The sequence below is a fragment of the Solanum verrucosum genome, unplaced genomic scaffold (assembly GCF_900185275.1).
Source record: "Solanum verrucosum unplaced genomic scaffold, falcon-dt-bn FXZP01000239.1, whole genome shotgun sequence".
Classification (NCBI taxonomy): Eukaryota; Viridiplantae; Streptophyta; class Magnoliopsida; order Solanales; family Solanaceae; genus Solanum; species Solanum verrucosum.
Window position 1 is genome coordinate 1,732,227 of NW_026020009.1, and position 25,134 is coordinate 1,757,360.

The following is a 25,134-nucleotide window of genomic DNA, read 5'->3' on the forward strand; positions in this document are numbered from 1 at the left end:
ACTAGTCATAGAAGGAATCATTGTCCCCGTCAACCTCAATAGTTTTTTTTTACTGTTGTTGTAAGCAAATAAGTTGTAAAATTTATTTTATGAAAAAAAATTCTCTAAGTTTTTTTATATTTTTACTATTGAAAAAGTCAGGATTTTATGTATTAAAAACTTCACAATACACTTAAAATTGAGAAATCAATAAAACGAATTGTAGTTCGCCCATTGTGGGCGAACTACCTTTAGTTGATGTAATATTGTTTTAGATGAATCGGGAGTTAACGGGGATGATGATGTTAAATGATGGTAGTTATGGTTCGCCCATAAATGGGTGAACTCTCCGTTTTAATTTGTGTTTTTTAATGAGGATCCCTTTTGGTGTTTATGATTTAAAAAAGTGTTAGAACCCTACCTACCACTAATTTTATTTTATTTTTTTCAAAAAAATAAATTATGTTTTTTTTAAAAAAAATAAAAATTTATCCCCTTCGCCCCACCCCACCTTCCACCCAACCAGTACCTTCTGAACCAACATTGGAAGTCCCAATCATAACATTGTAAGCATCAGAAGTTGATGCTCCCTCTTTCTTCTTCAACCTGCAAGGTTGCAATTTCCTTATGTATGTATGTTGAAGGATCGTGAGCCATCCAACTTGTCAAACCTTTCCTTAAGATCCATCGATCCACACAAAATGTGCACTTGTAGAATACACTATACCACTAATCAAGCTCTGTAAAACTGAATTCATCAACCACCATAGAACAAGAACAATTGCAATTGCATCGTTCCCATTCTTTCATCCATGAACCATCCACCATTTCCAACATAGACCTACTCCACAAAGAATAGTTAATTGAACATGAGTTAAGAGGGAATAATTTTTAACTATCATATTGTGAAAATTCACTCCTATAAAAGAAGGAGAATCTCCATGTTGTAGATCATCGAGTTTAATTTGAAGAGGCTAGGAATCGGAGAAATGAATAAGTTAATCAAAGATGAGTTATAATTAATAGCGGCCACACAAAAGTAAGTAAAGGAAGAACACGTCTATGTTAATTAATAGCTGTAATAGTGGGAGATGAAATATTAGCTAATTAAGTAGTTTTTTTTGAGCTATTGAAAATATATTGATAAATATAGGGAAAAAGATCAAAAAGGGAAAAAAACAGATAAATGGTCTCTAGTCATAGAAATGTCACATTATATATATTTGCTTGAAACACAATATAGACTAGAAAATGTTTTCCAATTTTTCAATGTTTGGAAAATATTTTCCAAATCAATTCATTTTTCTCAAATTTAAGGGAAATGATTTTCCTTCCAGAATTAAGGAAAACATTTACTCTAGTTCATCATTTATTTTTTTTTCTTACCCTAGTCATACTCCGTACCCGATCGTCCGCATTCAAAATGATTTTTTTAAAAAAAATTTCTTATTTTTTTGAAGGGAAAAGGAAAAATATACCCCCAACCAGGGGCGAATTTAAGCTTAAAAAATGGGTCACCTGAACCCGTGGTCATCCGACAAAACTCGATGTATTACTTGTATAATTTTTAAAATATATCAAATAGCAACTGAAGGAACCCATGAACACAAGCAACTAGATGGCTCACTGGTTTGAGTGTCAGTTTTCCAGTTTGAGGTTGAGGGATCGATTCCCAGATGCTGCATTTTCACAACCTTGCATTTTATTTTATTCACAAAAGAGTTTCTGCATTCAGCCTTTTTTAAACTTCTTCTAATGACTTTTTCTTATAATAAAATTTATTTATTTTGCAAATGTATTTAATTTTTTTCTTATGAAAAACCTATATTTACTATTGTTAAAATAAATAAGGCCCCTCAAATTTGAAAGCCTAAATTAGTTACCTTTTTTCTTAAAAGGACAGAGCCGCCCTTGACAATGATGCACCCGTCTTCTTGAAATTCTAGATTCGCCTCTGCCCCCAACTATCGTAAATGGTATGCAGATACCCTTCGTCCTACTTTTGGGACATTGGTGCCCATGTCATCCAAAAACTAGAGTATATATACCCTTTATACTAACGGACATACACGTGTCATAATCTTATCCATTGACCCGACATTTATTAAATATCGGATTGACGGATAATATTGCGCCACGTGTCCCTATTTAGTCTTATGTTAGAGTGAAGGGCATATATGCGCTAGTTTTTGGACCGCAAGGGCACCAATGTCCCAAAAGAATGACTAAGGGTATATGCATACCATTTGCGATAGTTCGGAGGTATATTTGTCCTTTTTTCCTTTTTAAAATTTCAAATATATTTTTATCCATACCCCCAAACCACTCCCCCCCCCCCCCTTTTCAAAAAAAATTTAAAAATTATTTTTGAAAATGTTTCAAATTTTAAGATTTTTTTACCTCACCCAACCCCTAACCCTAAAAAATTGCTCAAAAAATAGTTCAAATTTAATTTCTTCTTATTTTTTACGCCACTCCCCGTGTCAACAAGTCCCCCCACCCAGGCCAGCCCCTTCCCTCGCCACACCATCAATTTTAAAATTTTTGTTTTTGAAAAATATTTCAAATTAAAAAAAATTCATTTTTTACGCTACCCACACCCCTAAGCCACCCCCACCCAAGCCATTCCCGTCAATTTTTTTTTTTTAAAAAAATGTTTCTTGGAAAATGTTTCAATTTTTTTTTTCATTTTTACGCCACCCCCCACCCAAGCCATTTCCGTCAATTTTTTTTTTAAAAGAAAAAACTGTTTTTGGACCCCCCCCCGCACCACCCCATCAAAAAAATATTTCAAATTTTAACTTTTTTTAAAAAAATTTCATTTTTATGCCAACTCCATACCCCCCCCCCCCCCGACCGCGCCGCGACCCTGCCAATTTTTTTTAAATTCTTTTTGAAAAATATTTTCCTGGGTTGAAAGTCTGGGCCAAGTCCCGGGTTAGACCTCAGGGTCGATTTTGGAATGGTCATTGAGGTCTTATTTTAGTTTGGGTGTCGGGATCGGGTCCTAGATCAATTATCAGGATTGATTTTCAGATCATAAATTATTTTCCTAAAGATTATTTTTCAGTCTCAAGTCAAAAATAAAAATATTTTATGAAAATTATTTTTCATTCACCAACCAAACATTAAAAAATATTTTCTACGCACCAACCAAACATGAGAAAATAAGTTAGAAATCCACCTATAGGAAAACATTTTCCTTCGTACCAAACACACCCATGTTTCTATCCAACTTTTGTCCTAGTATTAGAAACTTAAGTTTTGTAAATAACCTTTTGATTAAAGTTATAATTTCTTTTGTTTAGATTACGTTTGAAGGATTATTTAATTATAAAATTGGTTTTAATAAAAGTATACCTTTTTGATAATTTTATTATTGGAGTATTAGAAAATAATAGATTCTAAATTTAGCAAGCTTTTGATCATAGATATAATTTTTATTTTTATTTTTTTTGAAAAAATTAAAGTTAGAGTTGTATTTGATAAACTTTTTGCACAGGGTATATCAAATACAACTCTAACTTTACCGACTTTAATTTACCTTTATATATTTTTCTATATAAATAAAATATGATTGGGCCTAATGGCCACATTTAATTAAAAAAGAATTGATTATGTTGGGAAGTTCTTCAAATTTGGAAATCAAACTTTAAATTTGATTAAGTTTTTATAACGAAACACTATTTTTCAAATAAAATAATAATAAAAAAGAAGAAAGAATATATTTTAATGGCCAAACAAATAAAATCACTAGAACTAGTGTGACATAAAAAGAGTGGATGGTTTTAATTAGGAAGGTTGAGCAAGTGAGGGGTACATTGAATTGATTTCATAATTTTTGGGTAGTTGGGAGTGGTATCCAAATGCATTTATGGGTTACTTACACCAAATAAATAAGTATAGTTGAGTTGAGTCACTCTTACATCCCCTTTACCAACAATAACAATGTCTGTGTTTGGAGTGACCCTCAACCCCATAGTTTTTTCTTGCAAAATTTCCCATTTCCAAAGTAGGAGATTGAATTGTTTAGCTAATGATTTGCATTTGCCTCACTCTCCATCTTCACTCCACCTTCCCATTTTATCATCTCAACAGGTTAGCATTTTTAATACATACTCCTTCAACTTTATTGCACTTTAAATTTTAGGAGATTGAATTGTTTAGCTAATGATTTGCATTTGCCTCACTCTCCATCTTCACTCCACCTTCCCATTTTATCATCTCAACAGGTTAGCATTTTTAATACATACTCCTTCAACTTTATTGCACTTTAAATTTATTATTAATGGAAAAATCACTCATTTTTAGCTAAGTATCAATAGGGGAAAACAAAAAGCGATACTTATAGACAAAGTGGAATGACTTTTCATACAAAAAGTTGTTGAGTTGACCAATTAGCTTTTTGATTTTGATGCATTAACAAAAGAGTTGAGTGACAATATCATATGGTCCATATGGCTACTCTAATAGCTAGTCACAAAACTATTGAGCTATACCTACTATATTAGTAAAATGAGACTGATTTTATCATATTATAAGTAACTAAACCTTAAAACATATAACTGTAACATCAGAAACTTTATCAATATAACAATAAAGTCATCTATTGATGAATACATTTTTATCGTGACAACAATAACATATCCAGTGTAGTTTCATAGAGTGGTCTTGGGAGGATAGAAATGTGAGGTAGATAGGTTGTTTCCGATAGATCCTTGGCTCAAGACAAGAATATTTTAGAAAAAAGTCATAATGGAAGTACAAGAGACAAGAGAAGATTTTGTGTTGTGTCCACCAACATAACTTAATTTAGTTCATAGACACCCCATTTTCTTTTGTTTTATTTTGTAGGGTTGCTTTAAGAAAAAAATAAAAAAGTGGGGTTGGCTTGTGGGGTCAGGGACCTTTTTATCATTTTAAAAACTTCGGAGATAAAATACAAGTTTTAAGAAATCATTTTCTTGCCAACACTTCAAATATTAAATAAATTTAATCCCTCCAAAAAAAAAATACAATGGCAATATAATTTTTTTTAATATATTGGGTTATCAGAAAACCCTTTCCCGATGAAACCTCAGAACTTTGTTCTCCAATGTGGCTTTTGATCTTCCATATACCAGCTTTATCGATTTCATAAACCTCCATAAAACACCTTTCTCCAAGAACCAACCTTTCCATCTTCCATTCTTGAAACCATAAATAAACGTAAGATCCCATAATCGTTTTCCTGAAGATTTCAAACGAAGTGAATCGGGTCTCTTTTGTTCAATCTTCTTTCCCAAGTTCAGTTGAATCTTGTTCAATCTTGTTGCTCTCAGGTAAGTTTAATCGTATTTCTAGTAACTTTTAGTCCTATTTGATTTATTTTTTAGTTGCGGTAGTGTAGTGAAGTTTAGATTTTTGCTTAGACTTTTGAAAATATGGCCCTTTTTAGGTTATCTTTTTGATTCGGCATCTTTAATGACGTTTTGGTTTGAATAATGCATAGAATTTTTTTGAAAGTTTTATGTTAGTGATTTGAAAACTTTTACTGTATTTTGTTCGATTTTAATGGTGTTTATGTCAATGACATTGTCGATTTCTGTTTGAACTGCTACTTCTTTTGCATGGGTTTTTAATGTAAGCTCTGATTGTGCTAATAGACTAGTGGTCTATATTTTGCTATGACAAATTTATTTTTGCTTGTATATAGTATAATATGGCTAAAACTAGAAGCGACATCATTAAACGATCTGGTCCTAATGCTTCTAAAACTAAGAAAAGAAATGCTGAAGAAGTTTCCAAAGCTTCAAAATATAAAAAAAAATTGTTGTGTAAGAACATGAGTCAAACTTTGATTCTCATACAATGGCCGAGATTGACAACTACCAGGACAGTAGTGCCCAATCTAGTGATGATGTTGAATCTAGTAATGATAAAAGTGACAGTGAAGATGAGCGTAGTAGAGATACCCAAATTGGTGATGAGGATGAAGATCCCCTGTCTTTGTCAATTTGTGCAAGAGACATTTCTGGTAAGTCGTATGATTTAAAGACATGGATAAATGATATGTGATCGTTTCTAGCAAAAAAATATGTTAGAGCAAGGATGACTGTTTATCGTGATTTAATAAATCTTCTAGTTCAAGAAAAAAATTATGAAGATTTTAAAAGTACTTATTTTGGACACTTGGGGCATATTCCAGAACATTTCAACTTCAATGGACAGATGGTTCATTATATGTTGTTGCGACGTGTGAAAAGTGACAAAAAATTACATGAAATTTGGTTTTGTGTGAATGATAAGCCTGCTTGTTTTGGCTTAAGAAAATTTGCATTGATTTTGGGGTTGAAATGCTCAGCATACCCCTGTGATGCAAAATTGAAAAGAGTACTTGAAAAGGGAGAGGAATTTTACTACAAGGTGACTAAGAATAAGAACATTACTGCTACAAAGTTGATGTGTTTGATCAAGGGTTCCAAGTTGAATAAGGAGGAGAAGTTGAAGTGCTCTTTGGTTTTGTACGTCCACACGATGCTTCTTTCCCATGATCGATCTAAAATCGTGGATTCAAACCACATTAAGATGATGGATGATTTAGATTTCTTCAATAGTTATCCGTGGGGGAAAGAGAGTTTTAATTTAACATTGACGTATCTGAAGAATGAAATCAATTTGAAGAAGGAGTGAAGTGTATAATGAAAGAGGAAATGCATTGTATGCTCTGTAAGGCTTTCCCATTTCTGGTACTTCTTATAAATTATATAGTTGATTTATAATAAATTCTTATATATTTGTGTAGTATTTTGTAGCCTTTGTTTATTTATTTGTTCTTCTATTAATTTCAAGTTTGGATATATGAGGCTTTTCCTCATCTTGGAAAGTATGCCAAGAAGCCCTTGGATTCTCCTTTGCCCATTTTTCGTTTACTTAGATAGCACACCACAAAAAATGATAATATTATTGAAGGTGATCCATTTAAGTAACAAAGGAAAAAACTACCAAGGTACAAAGTTTATTTATTATTATTTAGCAATATTTATAAATTGGTGAATGTCATTTAATAATTGTATATATTGTTTTTTCATAGGTTGTGCACCCATACCTCACACCTACTGTCCGTGAGACAAAAAAGAATAAGTTGGCAACATTAAAGCCATATATAGACGAAGTGAAGGATACAGTCCTCGATACCTTAAAGGGAAATTTGAAAGGTGTGACTGTCCTTACTTCAGTAATAAAGAATGTAGAGAATGTGGAGGATGAGTATTTAAGTGATCACAATCCTAATCAACCTTGATTCGGAAATAAGATGGTGGCAGAAGTGGAAAATGAAATGACTTACTCATCACCACCAACCTCACCATTAAGCTCAATCACCATACCCATCACGTCCATTTCTTTTTCCACTTCTGCCACATCAGTGGCCAAACCTTCTCTTCATCCAACTTTTCCTCTTCTTCTTCATTCTCTGTTATCTTCTCCTATTGTTGTTCTTTCTCTTCTTGTCCACTTGCTTCATTTTTCTTCCCTTCCAACTTCTCCTCTTCACTTTCTTCTTCTTTCTTTTCTTCTAGCTTCTCCTCTTCTTTTTCTTCATCGTTCTCTTCCAGCTTCTCCTCTTATTTTTCTGTCATCTTTTCCTCATCTTGTTTTTTCTCTTCTTATTTCATCTCCTCTTCCTTCATCCCTTCTACAACTTCATCAACTTCTTCAGCAAAATATTCATCAACTACAACAAGATCATCATCGACTATAGCTAATGGAAGGATCTCGTCATCAACTATTGGTGCTAAAAAGTTGTCATCATCTACTGCAAGATCAGTGGCTAAGCATTAATACAAATAAATTAGTTTACATAAATAATATATAAATTTATCTACCTTCTTTTTCTTGTTCTTTTTAGTTCTTCTCAATTTCTCCTCTCGTACATAAGCAACAATTTCCACTATTGATTGCTCGAGGGATGCAACATGCTCACACAACTTTTCATCTTTAGACTTAATTGGTACAAAATTCTCATAAGGTTGATTAGGATTGTGATCACTTAAATACTCATCCTCCACATTCTCTACTACTGAAGTAAGGACAATCACATTTTTCAAATTTGCCTTTAAGGTATCGAGGACAGTATCCTTCACTTCGTCTATATATGGCTTTAATGTTGCCAAGTAATTATTTTTTGTCTCACGGACAATAGGTTTAAGGTAAGGGTGAACAACCTACGAAAAAACAATATATACAAATATTACATGACATTCACCAATTTATAAATATTGCTAAATAATAATAAATAAACTTTGTACCTTTGTACTTAAATGGATCACCTTCGATAATAATATCATTTTTTTGCGGTGTGCCATCTAAGTAAACGAGAAATGGACAAAGGAGAATCCAAAGACTTCTTGGCATACTTTCCAAGATGAGGAAAAACCTCATATATCCAAACCTAAAATTAATAGAAGAACAAATAAATAAACATAGGCTATAAAAAACTACACAAATATAAAAGAATTTATCATAAATCAACTACATAATTTATAAGAAGTACCAGAAATGCCCGGGGAAATCTATACAGAGCATACGATGCATTTCCTCTTTCATTATACACTTCACTCTCCCTCTTCAAATTGATTTTATTCTTCAGATACGTCAATGTTAAATTAAACTCTCTTTTCCCCACGGATAACTATTGAAGAAATCTAAATCATCCACCATCTTATTGTGGCTTGAATCCACGATTTTAGATCGATCATAGGCAAGTAGCATTGTGTGGACGAACAAAACCAAAGAGCACTTCAACTTCTCCTCCTTATTCAACTTGGAACCCTTGATCAAACACATCAACTTTGTAGCAATAATGTTCTTATTCTTAGTCACTTTGTAGTAAAATTTCTCTCCCTTTTCAAGAATTTTTTTCAATTTTGCATCACAGGGATATGCTGAGCAATTCAGCCTCGTAATCAATGCAAATTATCTTAAGTCAAAATAATCAGGCTTATCATTCACACAAAACCAAATTTCATGTAATTTTTTGTCACTTTCACACGTCGCAACAACATATAATGGAACATCTGTCCATTGAAGTTGAAATGTTCTGGAATATGCCTCAAGTGTCCAAAACAAGTACTTTTAAAATCTTCATAAATTTTTTCTTGAACTAGAAGATTAATCAAATTACAATAAACATCCATCCTTGCTCTAACATAAATTTTTGCTGGAAATGATCCTATCTCATCTATCCATGTCTTTAACTCATACGATTTACTAGAAATGTCTCTTGCACAAATTGGCAAAGACAAGAGATCTTCATCCTCATCACCAGTTTGGGTATCTCTACTACTCTCATCTTCACTGTCACTTTTATTATTACTAGATTCAACATCATCACTAGACTGGGCACTACTGTACTGATAGTTGTCAATTTTGGCCATTGTATTAGAATCAGAGTTTGACTCATGTTCCTCCACAACAATTTTTTTCTTTTTTGAAGCTTTGGAAACTTCTTAAGCCTTTCTTTTCTTATTTTTAGAAGCATTGGGACCATATCGTTTAATGATGCCGCCTCTAGTTTTAGCCATACTGTACTATATACAAGCAGAAATAAATTTGTCATATCAAAATATCGACCACTAGTCTATTAGCACAATTAGAGCTTACATTAAAAACACATGCATAAGAAGTAGCAGTTCAAACAGAAATCGACAATGTCATTGACATAAACACCATTAAAATCGATCAAAATACAGAAAAAGTTTTCAAATTGCTAACATAAAACTTTCAAAAAATTTCTATGCATTATCCAAATCAAAACGTCATTAACGATCCCGAATCAAAATATAAACTAAAAAGGGTCAGATTTTCAAAAGTTTAAGCAAAAATCTAAACTTCACTACACTACCGCAACTATAAAATAAATCAAATAGGACTAAAAGTTATTGGAAATACGAGTAAACTTACTTGAGGGAAAGAAGATTGAACAAGATTCAACTTAACTTAGGAAAGAAGATATTGAACAAAAGAGACTTGATTCACTTCGTTTGAAATCTTTAGGAAAACGATTATGGGATCTTACATTTGTTTATGGTTTCAAGAATGGAAGATGGAAATGTTGGTTCTTGGAGAAAAATGTTTTATGGAGGTTTATGAAATCGATACAGCTGGTGTATGGAAGATCAAAATCCACATTGGAGAACAAAGTTCTGAGGTTTAATCGGAAAAGGATTTTCTGATAACTCAATATATTTATTTTTTTATATATATATATTGTATTTTTTTTTTTTTTGGAGGGATTAAATTTATTTAATATTTGAAGTGTTGGGAAGAAAATGACTTCTTAAAACTTGTGTTTTATTCCCCAAGTTTTTAAAGTGATAAAAATTAGGTTCCTGACCCCACAAGTCAACCCCACCTTTTTACCTTTTCTTAAAGTAACCCTACAAATAAATAAAAAAGAAATGGGGTGTGTATGGACTAAATTAAGTTATGTTGGTGGGCGCAACACCAAATCTTCTTGACTTAATATCACATTAAGTCTTTAGAGTGACTATTTTGCTAGCTCTCAGAAGAGACAATAGTTAATAACAAAAACAACAGATAGTAGCAGAACAATACTACAATAATAATTCTATAATCGAACTACACGAAACAATATAAAGTAACATAAATTGAAGAACAAGAAACTAAGAGTAGTACTATGACTACTATAGTAAGGACAACAAGACAATACACTCCTACCTACTAACCTTTTACTCTAATTCCTGTCTTCCACACTTTCCTATCTAAGGTCATGTCCTTTGTAAGCTGTAAATACACTATGTCATGTCTAATCACTTCTCTCTAATACTTATTCGGTCTACTTCTGCTTCTCTTGAATCCATCCATAGGCCACCTCTCACACCTACGCACTAGGGCATCCGTGTTTCTCCTTATCACATGCTCGAACCATCTGAACCTTGCTTCTCGCATCTTCTATTCATCGAAGTCATTTCCACCTTGTTTCGGATATCCTCATTTTTAATCCTATCACTCCTAGTATATCCATACATCCATCGCAACATACATTTTATCTTATAGTGAATAATATTTAGTGACGTTGTTACAATGATAAAGTTCAATTACTTTTTTTTGTAACTTAAGGGTTATAGTTGGTTCAGGAGCATATCTAAAACTAATCTTTGGTTCTTTTTTTTGGTAACCAACATTTTGTATTAATCACCAAAGCATCAACATTATAGATCTACAACTAGCTAGTTGACATACTAGCTATCTCGCATCAGAGAAAAAAAAAACTATATCAAAACTCACTAGCCAGTCTTTCTTCTCAAAGAATCGCTGGTTCCGCTCTAACCATATGGCATAGACACATTCAGGGTGTATAGGATTTTAAAGACCCGAGCTCTCATCGTTCTTCCCTTTGCATTCTTTATCACCCATTCCATGTGTTGTTCCCATGTTGTGTCTTGGATAATAGGTGTCTGCAACCATAATAGGATTCTACTCCACAGCTGCCTAGAAAAGGTACATTTATGATCTCTAGATTCACGGGAGTTCTGGCAGAAAACACAATCTGGTTCCACGTCAATCCTCCATTTTGCTAATCGATCAGTAGTAAGCAACTTTCCATGTACTGGCAACCATATTATAAACTGAGCTTTAGGGATAGCAACATTTTTATACATTAGGCATTTCCATGTCACCTTAGGATAGACATGGAGAAGGTGAAAATAAATCTGCTTAATAATACTTTCGACAGAGATGGTTAGTTGCACCTGTGCTACAACCTCCCTGGCTTCTAAGATCTTTCGGATGATCAACATGCCTGAGAGGGAACACTAATATCCTCAATCCTTTTTCCTTTGTATAGTATTCATTGATCCATCTAATCCATAATTTATCTTCTTTTTGAGTAAGATTCCAATAGGTCTTGGCAATATCAACTTTGTTCCAAATGACCATGTTTATGAAATTTAGTCCACCACAAGCTCTAGGTACACACACCTTCTCCCTGGAGACGAGAGCTTTGTTTGTAATTTTATTTGTACCAGACTATACAAAGCTTCTACAGTAGGCTTCAATCAACTTAAGTACTTTAGTTGGCATCTGGAATAATTGAGACCAATAGGATTGAACTCCAAATATCACTAACGGTACAAGTTGTGTTCTCCCAGCAAAAGAGAGGTTTTTGGCTGTCCAGGGGGTGATTTTGCTCACTATCTTCTCTATTAATGGTTGCCACTGGATGAAAGAGATTTTTTCTATGGATAGAGGAACACCAAGGTTTTTAAATGGTAATTCTTCTGCCGCCATCCAAAGTGTTGCACAATTCTATCTTTCACTACTTGTGTCACTCCCCCAAAATAGATAGTACTTTTCCCTAAGTTTGCTTGTGATCCCGATGCTGTAGAGAACTGACCAAATGCACTATCTAAGGCTGCTGCTGAGTTAAAATCACCTTTAGAGAACAATAGTAGATCATCTACAAAGCTCAAATGAGTAATATTAAGTTTAGCACATCTTGGATGGTAGCTGAACCCTCTCACATGATTGAGATCATTTAGCTTCCTACTTAGGTATTCCATTGCAATGGAAAAAAGATAAGTAGAGGTTGGATCTCCTTGTCTCGGACCTTTTGCAACACCAAATGGACTGGTTGTTTCTACATTGATCATGATTGTATAATTTACTGATTGCAAACACTCCATAATCCAGGAGATAAACCTGTTTGGGAATCCCAAACCTTCCATTACTTGCTTGAGGAAGCGCCATTTGACAGAATCATAAGCTTTTTAGAGATCAATCTTTATCATGGATCGTGGGGAAACCTGTTTTCTGCCATACTCCTTGACTAGGTCCTGAGAAAGTATGATGTTATCAACTATGTTCTTTCCAGGTATAAATCTTGCTTGAGCAACACAAATGGAACTTTCTATCACTTTCTGTAACCTGGCTGCTAAGACCTTGCCTATAATCTTATACAAAATTGAGCAACAGGCAATAGGCCTAAATTCTTTCAATGTTTGAGGTCTAGAATTCTTTGAGCTCTAACATTTGTTTCTTCTGAGTTCTATCCTTCACCAAAGCAGAGCAATACTTGGTATTGGAATCACCAAGTAATGGCTGCTAAGACCTTGGCTATAATCTGCATGCTCGGCTTGCACATTAAAAAACTTAAATGGAACTTTCAGGTTACTATCAAGTGTATGTAATGTCATTTGCATTAGGGGAGTGATCTGAGATAAAGGGCACTCCATAATCTGTTATAATGTGTCCCCATTGTAACATCAACTCATGGTTTCCGAAAGCTCCGTCTGTTCTGCTACAGATCCTATCAATACCAATTTTCTTGTTATACCAAGTATCTGTGGTTCATTATATACTTAGTTCAGCTGCTGTACAGGGTTATTATTATTTTTATTTTTACTTTTTGCAGTTGATGGAGCGGTTGTTGAATAAGGAGGACTTGAATGAAGCAGAAGCAGAGGCCTCACTGGATTTCTTGCTAAAAGATGGCAGTGAAGCACTCATTAGTGCTTTTCTTGTTCTCTTAAGAGCTAAAGGAGAAACCTTTCGAGAAGTACATATATATTTTAACATGTCATCAATTGTATGTAGAATGAGTAAATCTCTCACTTTTTCATGCTTAATAAATGTAGGTTGTAGGTCTAGCAAGATCGATGATCAATCGTTGCAGAAAGGTTGAAGGCCTGAATGACTGTGTGGACATAGTTGGAACGGGGGGTGATGGTGCCAATACGGTGAATATTTCTACGGGAGCAGCTATTCTTGCTGCAGCTTGTGGTGCTAAAGTTGCTAAGGTTAGATTGACAACATTAATTATTTATTGGGAGTTTTTCACTTGTAATGAGCTAAGTTATATATACAGCAAGGGAATAGGTCCAGTTCTTCTTCTTGTGGAAGTGCTGATGTTTTGGAAGCCCTTGGAGTCGCCATTGAATTAAATCCTGAGGTGAGTGAAAGGGAGTTTATGTAATCAACTAAAAAGTATTTACGCAATCAAGAATCGAACCTTCACCAACAAAGTTAAAATTGAGATGATTTTATATGGAATAGGGAGTGAAGAAATGTGTGGAAGAAGTTGGGATAGGTTTCATGATGTCCCCATACTACCATCCAGCAATGAGGATAGTGACACCTGTGAGGAGGAAGCTTCGAGTGAAGACTATATTTAACATCCTAGGGCCTTTGCTCAACCCTGCTTGGGTACCTTTTGCTGTTGTTGGAGTGTACAAACAAGATATAGTAAGCTTTCTGACGACTCTGTGTTTTCGGTGATATGATTTCATACAGACATTCATATATATGTGTGTAGGTCAGCAAGATGGCCAAAGCATTACAAAGTTATGGCATGAAAAGAGCGTTAGTTGTTCATTCTGAAGGTTTAGATGAAATGAGTCCTCTTGGTAAGTTCTGTTTGTATTATGTATATAAGTTTCGACTTGGCTTTATCAATCATGCTATGGGAATGCACATGCAGGACCTGGAGTAGTCCTTGATGTTACACCTGAAAAGATAGAGAAATTCTCTTTCGACCCACGTAAGAATCCTTATTCTATAATTCAAGCATGGGGGGGAGGGGGGTAGCTAGGATTTTAAGTTTATGGATTTTCAAGATTCAAAACACAACTTACTGCAAAAAATAATATATAGCATAACATTGGCCCATACTAAAATTAGTTGAAGTAGAGATGATGCATCATCAATAGTAAAAGCTCACTTGATTAGCACTTTAACTGGCTTTGCAACTACGCGCTTTCTTTTGATTGCTTGTGCAGTTAATTACTACTGATTGCAATACAAAAGAAAATGAGGTAACATTCTGAGGCACATCTCAGTTGTTGTTGCATTTTGACTCCAAAAGAAGAAAATAAGAATGAATCATTAGCTTTCTCAGCATCAAATTCTATAACTAACATTTGTGTATTGTATTATTGCAGTTGATTTTGGTATACCTCGCTGCACTTTAAGGAACCTTAAGGGGGGAGGGCCGGAGTACAATGCTGAAGTACTAAGGCGTGTGCTTTCGGGTGAAAGGGGGCCAATTGCAGATGCATTAGTGAGTCATTGTATTCCTCTTAGATCATTTCATGCTGTGTGTTTTCCTTAGTGGTTATTTGTGACACTACATAGATTATATTATACCTTTTTCTCTCATATGTTATACCTGAACCTCACACGACATCTTAGACGTAGCAATATTAGTTAAGACTCGTGACACGTAAGGTCATCAATCATCAGCTAGTAGACGGTGGAGCAAAATTCAGCTCATGTACTGTTCATCTATTGTTTGGATTGGTAAATAGTTTTGTGCAAAGTCTTGCTTTATCCTGAACAACAAAGTCTATGTCTCCAGTACTACAAGTGTTTTACTTGAATGGGACAATGTGTTTCTTATTAAGGATGACTATGATTAGCCTTTTTATGGATTAGAAATTTCATATATTGACAGTATAAAAAATTAATGCCTTAACTGGATATTTTAAGTTATTATATCGGACTTGCTATGAAAGATTACTTGTTATTGTAAATTCATAACAATTTATAGAATTGGAACTCTTACTGATCATGTCATGCCTCTGTGTAAATGGAAATTTAGATACTGAATGCCGCAGCAGCATTATTAGTCAGTGGGAGAGTTGGTAACTTAGCTGAAGGAGTAGCCGTGGCCCGTATGACACATGAATCGGGGAAAGCTCTCAATACTCTTAATCATTGGATTGGTGTTTCGATGGTAAGTCAAAATCATACTACTGAAATACAGATTTCAATTGATGGTGTGGCTATCTTTTTCTGGCAAAACTATAAAGTTTGAACAAATGAAGAATATTGCCTTTGTTGATTTGCAGATTTCTTTCTTTATGTAGAAATGCAAATGGCAAAAGAGATTAATGTTGGAAGAAAAAACATAATTAATTTTAATGATAAAAAAATAATAACTTTATGACTTTACTATCGATGATAATACAATATTTAGTTTTATAACTTTACAAATACAATGAACATTAAAATTTACTGATCACACATGAACTTAACATTTTATACTAACTGTGATTTTTTTTATTTTTATGTTAAGGATATTGTATTACATTTATAACAAAAGGGTCATACAAAGAGCGAGGTGTTGCAGAAGAATTTGCAGATGAGTGTTATTTATCATGCATATGGTGGTATTTGTAGAGCCTAGCAGAGTTGTAAGACGACATCCTTGTTTAGTAAGTGCATCTGCCACAACATTTTGCTCCATGTACGCGTGTTGGATGGTTGGATTAATTAGCGGAAGTGCCTACAATTAGTGATGAGATTAGCATATAATTGATTCTTGTTACTATCTAATACTTGTTTTGCATCAATATTGATATGTAAAGCTTGAAAGCCCATTCTGTTTGCTATTTTATAAAGCATGGAGTTCAGTCTCAATTGAGTTTGCATTCATAATAAAGCCCATACATCCAAAATCCAGTTTTCCAAATGATAAAATTGTGGAACCACAAGAGATGAATTAGCTCACATTGATTAGAGTTTCTAAAGACATTGTGATTAGGAATGTTCCATAATTTCCTAAGACATACATGAAGTGGAAACCTTGGTTTGATTCTTGGAATGGAGAATTGAAATTTGGAACCCTAGTTCTTGCTTGAGAAGAAACTCGATAAAGAAGAAATCTAATTAGGGGAGGTTATGAGTGAATGAGGAGTTTTGGGCGGATAAACCCTTAATCCCACTTAGAATAGGTCAAAACGATGTAGTATAGAAATTAAAAGCGTAGAAAAAGACTCAAATAACCTTGACTTAAAATTGATGGAGGCCTTTCACGAGAGTTTTCCACATACCATACAATCCTTCACGATCTGTGATGGTTCTCCTGGAAGCTGAGGAGTTCTGGGGAGTCCACAAAAGCTTTCACGGGTCTTACACTGTTTGACAGAGTAATGATTGACACTTTTTAATAATAATAATAATAAATTAAAAATATAGTGAAATTTATCAAAAAAAATAAGAAAAAAATAAATAGGATTTAAAAAAAAAAAAACAGAAGTATTGCATATAATGTTTATAGTTTCTTTAGCTTTTCATTATTTCTCTAGTTTTTCATTAGAATTATACAAAACTCAAGTTTGTTGTCAATTTTTTTTTTAATTCATTGCTTGAATAGCGTTATTTTTTCTTTTTGTAAGTTATCAAATTTCCGCTCTTTAAAATGCTTCTAATCGTAGTGTCGTATTTAGGAATGCACTTCAGCATGCAAATAAACAGTAACTGCGAGTACATAATGTTCGATTTAGAATATTACAAAAAATTATCATAATAAAAATTCAGAAGAACTAACCATAATTTAACCTAATAAATTATGTATGTACAATTATAGTCATATAAAAAAAAAGTAAAAAAATTCTTTATATTTTAAGTTCTTCAATAAAGTACATAAATGAAATGAATGGAGAGAGCAATAATTGACACTTTTTAAAATAATAATAAATAAAAACATAGTGAAATTTATCAAAAATAATCAGGAAAAAATAAATAGGATCTTTGTCTTTTTTGTTTTTGAAAATGAAACTATTGCATAGTTTATAGTTTCTTTAGTTTTTCGTTAGAATTATACAAATAATCAAGTTTGTTGTCAATTTTTTTAATTCATTGCTTGGATAATATTTTTATTTTGTAAGTTATCAAATTTTCGCTCTTTAAAATGCTTCTATTCGTAGTGTCGTATTTAGGAATGCACTTCAGCATGCAAATAAACAGTAACATCGAGTACATAATGTTTGTTTTAGAATATTACAAAAAATTATCATAATAAAAACTCAGAAGAGCGAATCATAATTTAATCCAATGAATTATGTATGTACAACTATAGTCATATAAAAGAAAAATAAAAAAAATTCTTTATATTTTAAGTTCTTCAATAAAGTAAATGAAATATACAGAAGAGGAAAGAAAAAACTAAAAAGATCAAATTACAATAATAGTAATTTTATTGTAAAGACTCTACATTATCTTCTTTCCAAATTCACAATTTTCTCTACTTTTGTATCTTCCTCAACTTTCTTCTTCACCCTACAAGCACAAATTAAGAATATACTTATATGAAATTGTTAGTTACTCCATGATTTTATTTGGATTGAGTTTATTCAATTTAGTTTCAAAGATTAGTTAAATTGACTAAACAAAATAAATAACATCACATAAATTATTAAAGTAAAAAAATATAATTTAAAAAATTAAAAGAAGCATTTTTACCCATAGATTCTTTACGACTTTGTTGAAAGCAACCATATGATGTGATGATTAGCACTTCTTCCTCACCCTAATGTATGATATGGTGATGGAGAAGTGAAAGAATAACTTTGAATGCAATTTTTCTTGCTACAAAATATGAATTTATATAGAAAAAGAGGAGAAATACCGTAAGGTGTCATAAACTAATAAATTTAATTTTGGGGTTATGACGATTAAAAAAAGAAGTTATGAATATTATTAATATTATAAGTTGAAGATATATGTGTGAGTTATTGGTAGTTATTTCTTATTTTATTAAGGAGAAAAAGACAAATATACCTTCGAACTATCATGGTATGCCAATACCCTACCTTATATTTTACGGTTGTATATACCCTTACCGTTACTCTTTTGGGTTGTGTATACCCTTAAAACTAACGGAGGGACACGTGGCTTCATCTCAACCATTTACTCGATTTTATTTGTTTAATTACCTAAATTTAAAAGATCCACCCATTTTTCATAATTTACCCACCCATGATCCAAATTAAAACACCATGTCATTTAAAATAAAAATAAAAAACAAAGAGCCCTCCTCTAGTAAACCATAACCCAAAACCTTTTAAATCAAACAAAAGACAAAACTGTACTTCAATACATCTTCATTTGAAGCTCTTTCTCAAATCTCATTAAAACAAAGACAGTAGCATGTGCTTTCATTGAAAAACAAGAGACCCATTTTAATTTGTTGTTGAATGGGGTTGGAAATACTACCACCAGTGATGGACAAAACTTAAAGTTTAAAAGTGAGTCTTCAATAGAAACAAAAATTTCGAATTTAAATTGATTTATTGTTGTTCAAGGGGTTGGAAATACTACCACCATTGATGGACAAAGCTTCAAGAAAAGTGGGTTTGCAATCAAATAAGAAAATTTGAACTTAAATTGATTAGTTGTTGTTGAAACAGGTTAAAAATACTACCACCATTGATGGATAAAGGTTCAAGCTTTAAATTGGGTTTGCAATTGAATCAAAAAAATTGAGCTCAAATTAATTTGTTGTGGATCGGGAGAATTGAACCAAGTGCACCATATTTTGTGGTGGTTGTTGTTGGAAAGTTTTTTATTTTAATTTTGCACAGGATTGAGAATATTCTTACAATCTATTTGTGTTGTTGAAAGAGGTTGATTAATTGTTGTTGTCTGAAACTTTAAGGAGGATGCATTGAGTTTATTCTAGATGAAGTTTTTTTTATTTCTCTTTTTCTTTGGATAAACAAGGAATCAATGATATTTCCTTATAAAAAAGATGAAGGGTTATTTGGTTGTGGGTCGGATGGATCTTTTAATTTTAGGTAAATAAACAAATAAAATCGAGAAAATGGTTGAGATGATGCCACATGTCCGTCCGTTAGTTTTAAGGATATACACAACCCAAAAGAGTAATGGTAAGGGTATATACAACCCTAAAGTATAACGGAGGGTATTAACATACCATCTGTGATAGTTCGGGGATATATTTGTCCCTTTTCTCTTTTATTAAAGATATTACAGAAAAGGGTCAAAGTTGCCCCTGAACTATGTGAAATAAATCACTTATACCCTCCGTTACATTTTAGGATAAAAGATGCCCCGACCGTTATTCTAAGAGACCACAATTACCCTTAAGACTTAACAGAAGTGATGAGGCAAGACACATGACACTAAATCCGCCACCTAGGCTTGCGAACTAGGATACCCACTAAAATTTTTGACCCAATTAATAATTCAACCCTAACCCATTTTTGTTGGATCAACCCACAATATTAAGCGGGAAACATCATCTATTTTGAAAACTTGTTTCCCGCTTAATATTAGTGGGTTGATCCAACAAAAATAGGTTAGGGTTGAATTATTAATTGAGTCAAAATTTTTAGTGGGTATCCTAGTTGGCAAGCCTAGGTGGCGGATTTAGTGCCATTTGGCTTGCCACATCACTTCTGTTAAGTCTTAAGGGTAATTGACGTCTCTTAGGATAACGGCCGGGGAATTTTTGATCCTAAAATGTAATAAAGGGTATAAGTGGTCTATTTCACCTAGTTCAGGGGCAATTTTGACCCTTTTTCCAAAGATATTAAATATATACTATAGTGATAGGTGAAAAGTTGAGTAATTGAATGTGAAGACTTTTTGAGATATTAAAAATAAAATAATTAAATAATGAAGGAAAAAATGGTCAAAAAAAGAAAAAAGAAAAAAGAAAAAAAACAAATATGAATGGAGGCCATAGAGAGGTGGCACAACACCTATGTTTTCTCCTTTATATATATATATAGAGAGAGAGATTAGAGACCATAATAAATGTGAATATATGATTCATGTGCATTTAATTTATTATTATTGAAAGTAAAAAAAATTTCTTTTATTTTTCCCACATAAAAATATAGAGTTATCTTTTGGAGAGTTATTGCTCCAATTTATTTAGGGAAAAGGTAGAAGTACCTCCTAGACTATGACCGAAATTCCAGAGACACCTTAACTAAACTAAGGTCTTATTACCCCTTGAACCAATTTGTTTTGTATTTTTGTGCACTTTTTGGCTTACGTGGCCTCCAAATATCCCCCACGCGTCTCAATTGCACGGAGTTACGGAGTGTGCCACATAAGACAAAAGGTGTACAAAATTACAAAAAAAATAAGTTCATTGGGGTAATAGGACCTTAGTTTAGTTAAGGTGTGTTTCGGTCATAGTCTAGGGGGGTACTTGTGCCTTATTCCATTTATTTATAATAAATACCACAATAACATTGTAATAATAGGAATAATTGTATTAATGTTGTCAAAAATTATCCAACTCTTGATATTTTTTCTATATCTTCAACGCTGCATACATATATTTTTAAAAAAATATATTTCTCTGATAATCTATATACGACCAAATTATGTGTTTAATTTAATTTTATTTTTATTATAAAGGTAAAACCTCAACGATTGTGTTTCACTATAACAACTTAATTCCTTATTCACGCAATGCGTATACAATAAGAAATGAAAGTTTGAATATAAATTTATAATATTAATGGGTCTTATGAGACACAAATATATATTAAATTGAATGTCAGTACGAACATCGAATATCAAACAAAATAAAAAAAAAATCTCTCTAACTTGAGAATTTCATGTATAAATATCAAGTATTTTTTTCTCACTATAATTTAGCATAAATATATTTTAATTTGGTTATATTTATTATAGAGTCATTTATACAAAAAGAAAGTCACATTATTCATGATAGAGTAGATTTAATATTGTTGGTTGAACAATAATATTGCTATAAGAATCATTGAAGTTAGTATGAAACTATGACAATTAGATTGTTACTTGACTGAAGTTTATCATATTAACTTTTATGTTTTCGTCTTTTCCATAAACAATTTTAAATTGGAAATGCAATGTCGCGCCCCGTTTTTTTCGCAAAAACGGGTTTTCGTGCACGACCTAACAACTCTTTTGGGCTTTGGGTTATTGAAGAGTCGCCACCTAACGAATTAAGGCGCGTTAGGGCACCTATCTAACCTAACTAATTCTAGCTAAGGTCAACGAACCAGAGATCGGGTAAGGGTTCAAATTACCTCGATGGGAAGGTGATGGGCATCCCTCGAGGTCCACAAATGTGGGTCCCGGCAGTATCTCATGCAATTTATGTGTGGGTTACAAGTAGCAATTAATGTCACTTCATTTATTGGTTATTTAACTTAAACATACTTACTAAGTGATAAATAATATTCAACAATTAAGATCAATTCGATTATTTAATTAATTAAGCATGACTAAGTGATAACATAATATTTAACAATTAAGATTACTTCATTTAATTAATTAAACATGCAAAGCTAGGTGATAACATAATATTAAATAATTAAGGGCGCTATAATTATTTTAATTATTTTAATTAATTAGCTAAGCCTGCAAATCTAAGTGAATAAATATTAAACAATTAATAAAGAGATAAGCGAGGAGACAGAAATTGCACAAATAAATAGGCTAAACAATTTTTATTTTTACTAAACTAACCCAAACAATTATAACTAAAACAAGTAAAGGGAGACTCTAAACATGACAACTTTACAGATCAGCGCTCGGCTTCTATATAGGGACAGACAAAATAAATGTTTGTCATTTTACGGCTCGAGGCAATGCCATCATCTCCGTAGGGCCTAACTACCCCTACCCCACCTTCCACATGCATTTCGTCCTAAAAGGTGCCTAGCTCCCCCGCTTAATGTCCAAGAGACATTGGACTACGAGTAGGGTGGTTTTAGATTAAAAGAAAATATATGCTTCTAAATAGGCTCCCTAAACACCAAATCAAACAAATAAGACGAGCATTTAGCACGTAGAGTCTCATATTGGCCTCTAGATTTTATTAAACATGCTGGCAAACACAAGTAATTGTGAAAAATGTCGCATGCTAAGTGTGTGCATACAAATACATTAACAAGTATTATAACATTAAAATAGACAGAATATTACAAGGGCCAAAGACTGATTTAATTAATAATTAATTCGAAATGGGGCCTTCATAACAGTATGCAAACACTAATTTATTAACCGATCTTAAGGGGGCAGAACACTATTCAAAATGCAGAAAATGTTTTCTAGAGCAGTAGCAGGTTTTATTATTAGTTCAAAAATTTATTTTAAGCAGTCAGTTTATTAGATGCGGAAATTAATCAGTAGCTGATTTTGAGTGGCAAAACAATTAATTATAATGCAAAATTTAAGATTTAAAGCTGTTTTGAATTAGGGCAGCAAGTAGCAGATTTTAGGAAAATATGTAGAAAATAATTAATTCTAAGTGGCCGGATAGTGTGCAGAATTTTTTTTTAATTGAAGGTTGATTTAACCGCGCAACAAATATGTACAACAAATTTTAGTTTTAAAACACGTTGAAATAGTTTATGAATTAATTTTAAGATGGCAGAACCTAATTACAAATGCAGAAATTAATTAACACTTGGAAGAGAATGTAGCGTATTTATTTTAGTTATTTAACATGTTGAAGTTTTCAGGGTATGATTTTAACAAGCTGTTTTATTTAAACTTATTAACATTGATGTTATTAGTTAGATCCTATAAACATGATTTCTAAGTGAATATGCTGAAATTAATTATTGAACCAATAGGCATACTTTCTATATAAAGATGGAACAATATTCAGAAACCTATAAGCATGATTGTTTAGACCCCAAATAATGTTTGAAAACTTTAATTGACCTATAGTCATTTTATCTAAGACAAATTGCTAGTGCAAAACACAGATTATCAACTAGCCATTTGTTTTATTAGGAATAGAATATTGGTGATTTAGTGCAAAATAGGACGACAGACATACACAATATTTATTATTATACATAAAATATATCACATACTAAATGAATAAACAAATTATAATAGACAGTGCACTAGTCAAACATATAATTAATTTTAGAGTAATTAGCCAAAAGGTGATTAATAGCAAGTAGATTTATTTTATTTATTTATTTTTTAGTTAGATCTAAATGAGGAGGATTAGAATGTGAATATTCAAACCATCACACAACATAAATGCATGATTTCTTATGGAAATAATTGATGATAAAGTAACAAGTAGCACATAAATCCCCTCCCCCTTGGACGATCCCCAAATACTTCATATATAGAGTAGAGTTTTAGAGTTATACAAATATTACAAATCAAAACTAAATAAATGATATCTACACCATTAAAATAAACTTAAACATAATAGTCTCGTATGGAAAACTCTTCTAGGCGACTCTTCAAACATCTTTAAGTTTAAACTCTATTTAAGTACAATGAAAAATACGGGCAAGTAATAACACATAAGAGACAATTTAATATAGCAAAATGATAAAGCTAACTATATGGATACACACATAATATTGATTATTTCATGTACACAAGCAACATACAGACATGTAAGAATTCAAACAAGCTGTGGAGAATATATAATCACACATCGAGAAAGAAAGGAATAAGGAAACTAACCCGGATGCTTCCTTGTATTTATTTCAACCATACAATCATGCGACAATGCAAAATGAAATTACGCTAGTGAAGAGAAATAACCAATTAAGCAGAAAATATTTCAGCAATGAAGTATTAACAGGAATCCAACCGAAACAGCAACACAACAAAGAAAGCACTTTGAATGTCCGTCGGAAAACCTTTCTTTTAAGTAGAGAATAATATATTTTTTTTAAAATTAGAGTGCTTCTGATTGTTCTTGCATGTAAGGGTGGGGAAATAAATAAGAAATAAATAAAAGAGGATTTGATTTTATATAATAGAGAGAGGGCATCATAATAGGACAAGAACAAAATTAGGAAGAGTAATATTATTTTTCCTTAAATAAAGAAGAGCCAAATCATAGTTATTTTTACCAAATATAGCCAAGTAAGAAATTAGTCCCATTTTTAATTAAGGTAAACAAAATCAGTTAACCATAATGCACCATGTAAAACAAGCAAGGAAAGAATAATTTTAGACAGTATATTGATACAATCAAGCACGCATACATAATTATTTAGGATAAACTAAAATTACAGTCCCAAATAAATATTCACAGCCTAAAATACTTTGAGTATGATCAGCAACATCTAAAGGTAATGATTTCAACTAATCAAATCGATTCGGCCTGTAACCATAACTCTATAGATTGTAGAAGAAAAAAAAAATCAATCAAGCATAATACTAACAAAATATAAGAATTACCAGGAAGCTACTACATTAGACCTTACTATAATTGAAATCTACAATCAGATAACCAATCACCCAAAGCATTCTCCCCCATAATTAACAAATTATTCTGATTCTAATTTCAAAAGATGCACAGTTAATTAAGGAGTAAAATATGCTAGGATTAGTGGACAATAAAAATTAGATTTATACCAA

General features: G+C 32.4%; 1 protein-coding gene across 2 annotated transcripts in view; it reads left to right on the forward strand.

The window, feature by feature from the left end:
- The first annotated feature begins 3,927 nt into the window (after positions 1-3,927).
- Positions 3,928-25,134, forward strand: part of LOC125819779 (anthranilate phosphoribosyltransferase, chloroplastic-like) — a 143,164-nt gene continuing 121,957 nt past the window's right edge. Inside the window, exons 1-10 of one of the 2 annotated variants that reach the window (XM_049499224.1) lie at positions 3,928-4,077; positions 13,394-13,537; positions 13,617-13,778; positions 13,847-13,930; positions 14,035-14,223; positions 14,294-14,384; positions 14,459-14,518; positions 14,919-15,037; positions 15,578-15,712; positions 16,055-16,160. In XM_049499224.1, the coding sequence (XP_049355181.1) occupies positions 3,928-4,077; positions 13,394-13,537; positions 13,617-13,778; positions 13,847-13,930; positions 14,035-14,223; positions 14,294-14,384; positions 14,459-14,518; positions 14,919-15,037; positions 15,578-15,712; positions 16,055-16,075 (1,155 nt within the window). In that variant the 3' untranslated portion in view covers positions 16,076-16,160. Of the gene's footprint in view, positions 4,078-13,393; positions 13,538-13,616; positions 13,779-13,846; positions 13,931-14,034; positions 14,224-14,293; positions 14,385-14,458; positions 14,519-14,918; positions 15,038-15,577; positions 15,713-16,054; positions 16,161-25,134 lie in introns of those variants that run through there. The other variant, XM_049499225.1, reaches the window with a different exon arrangement.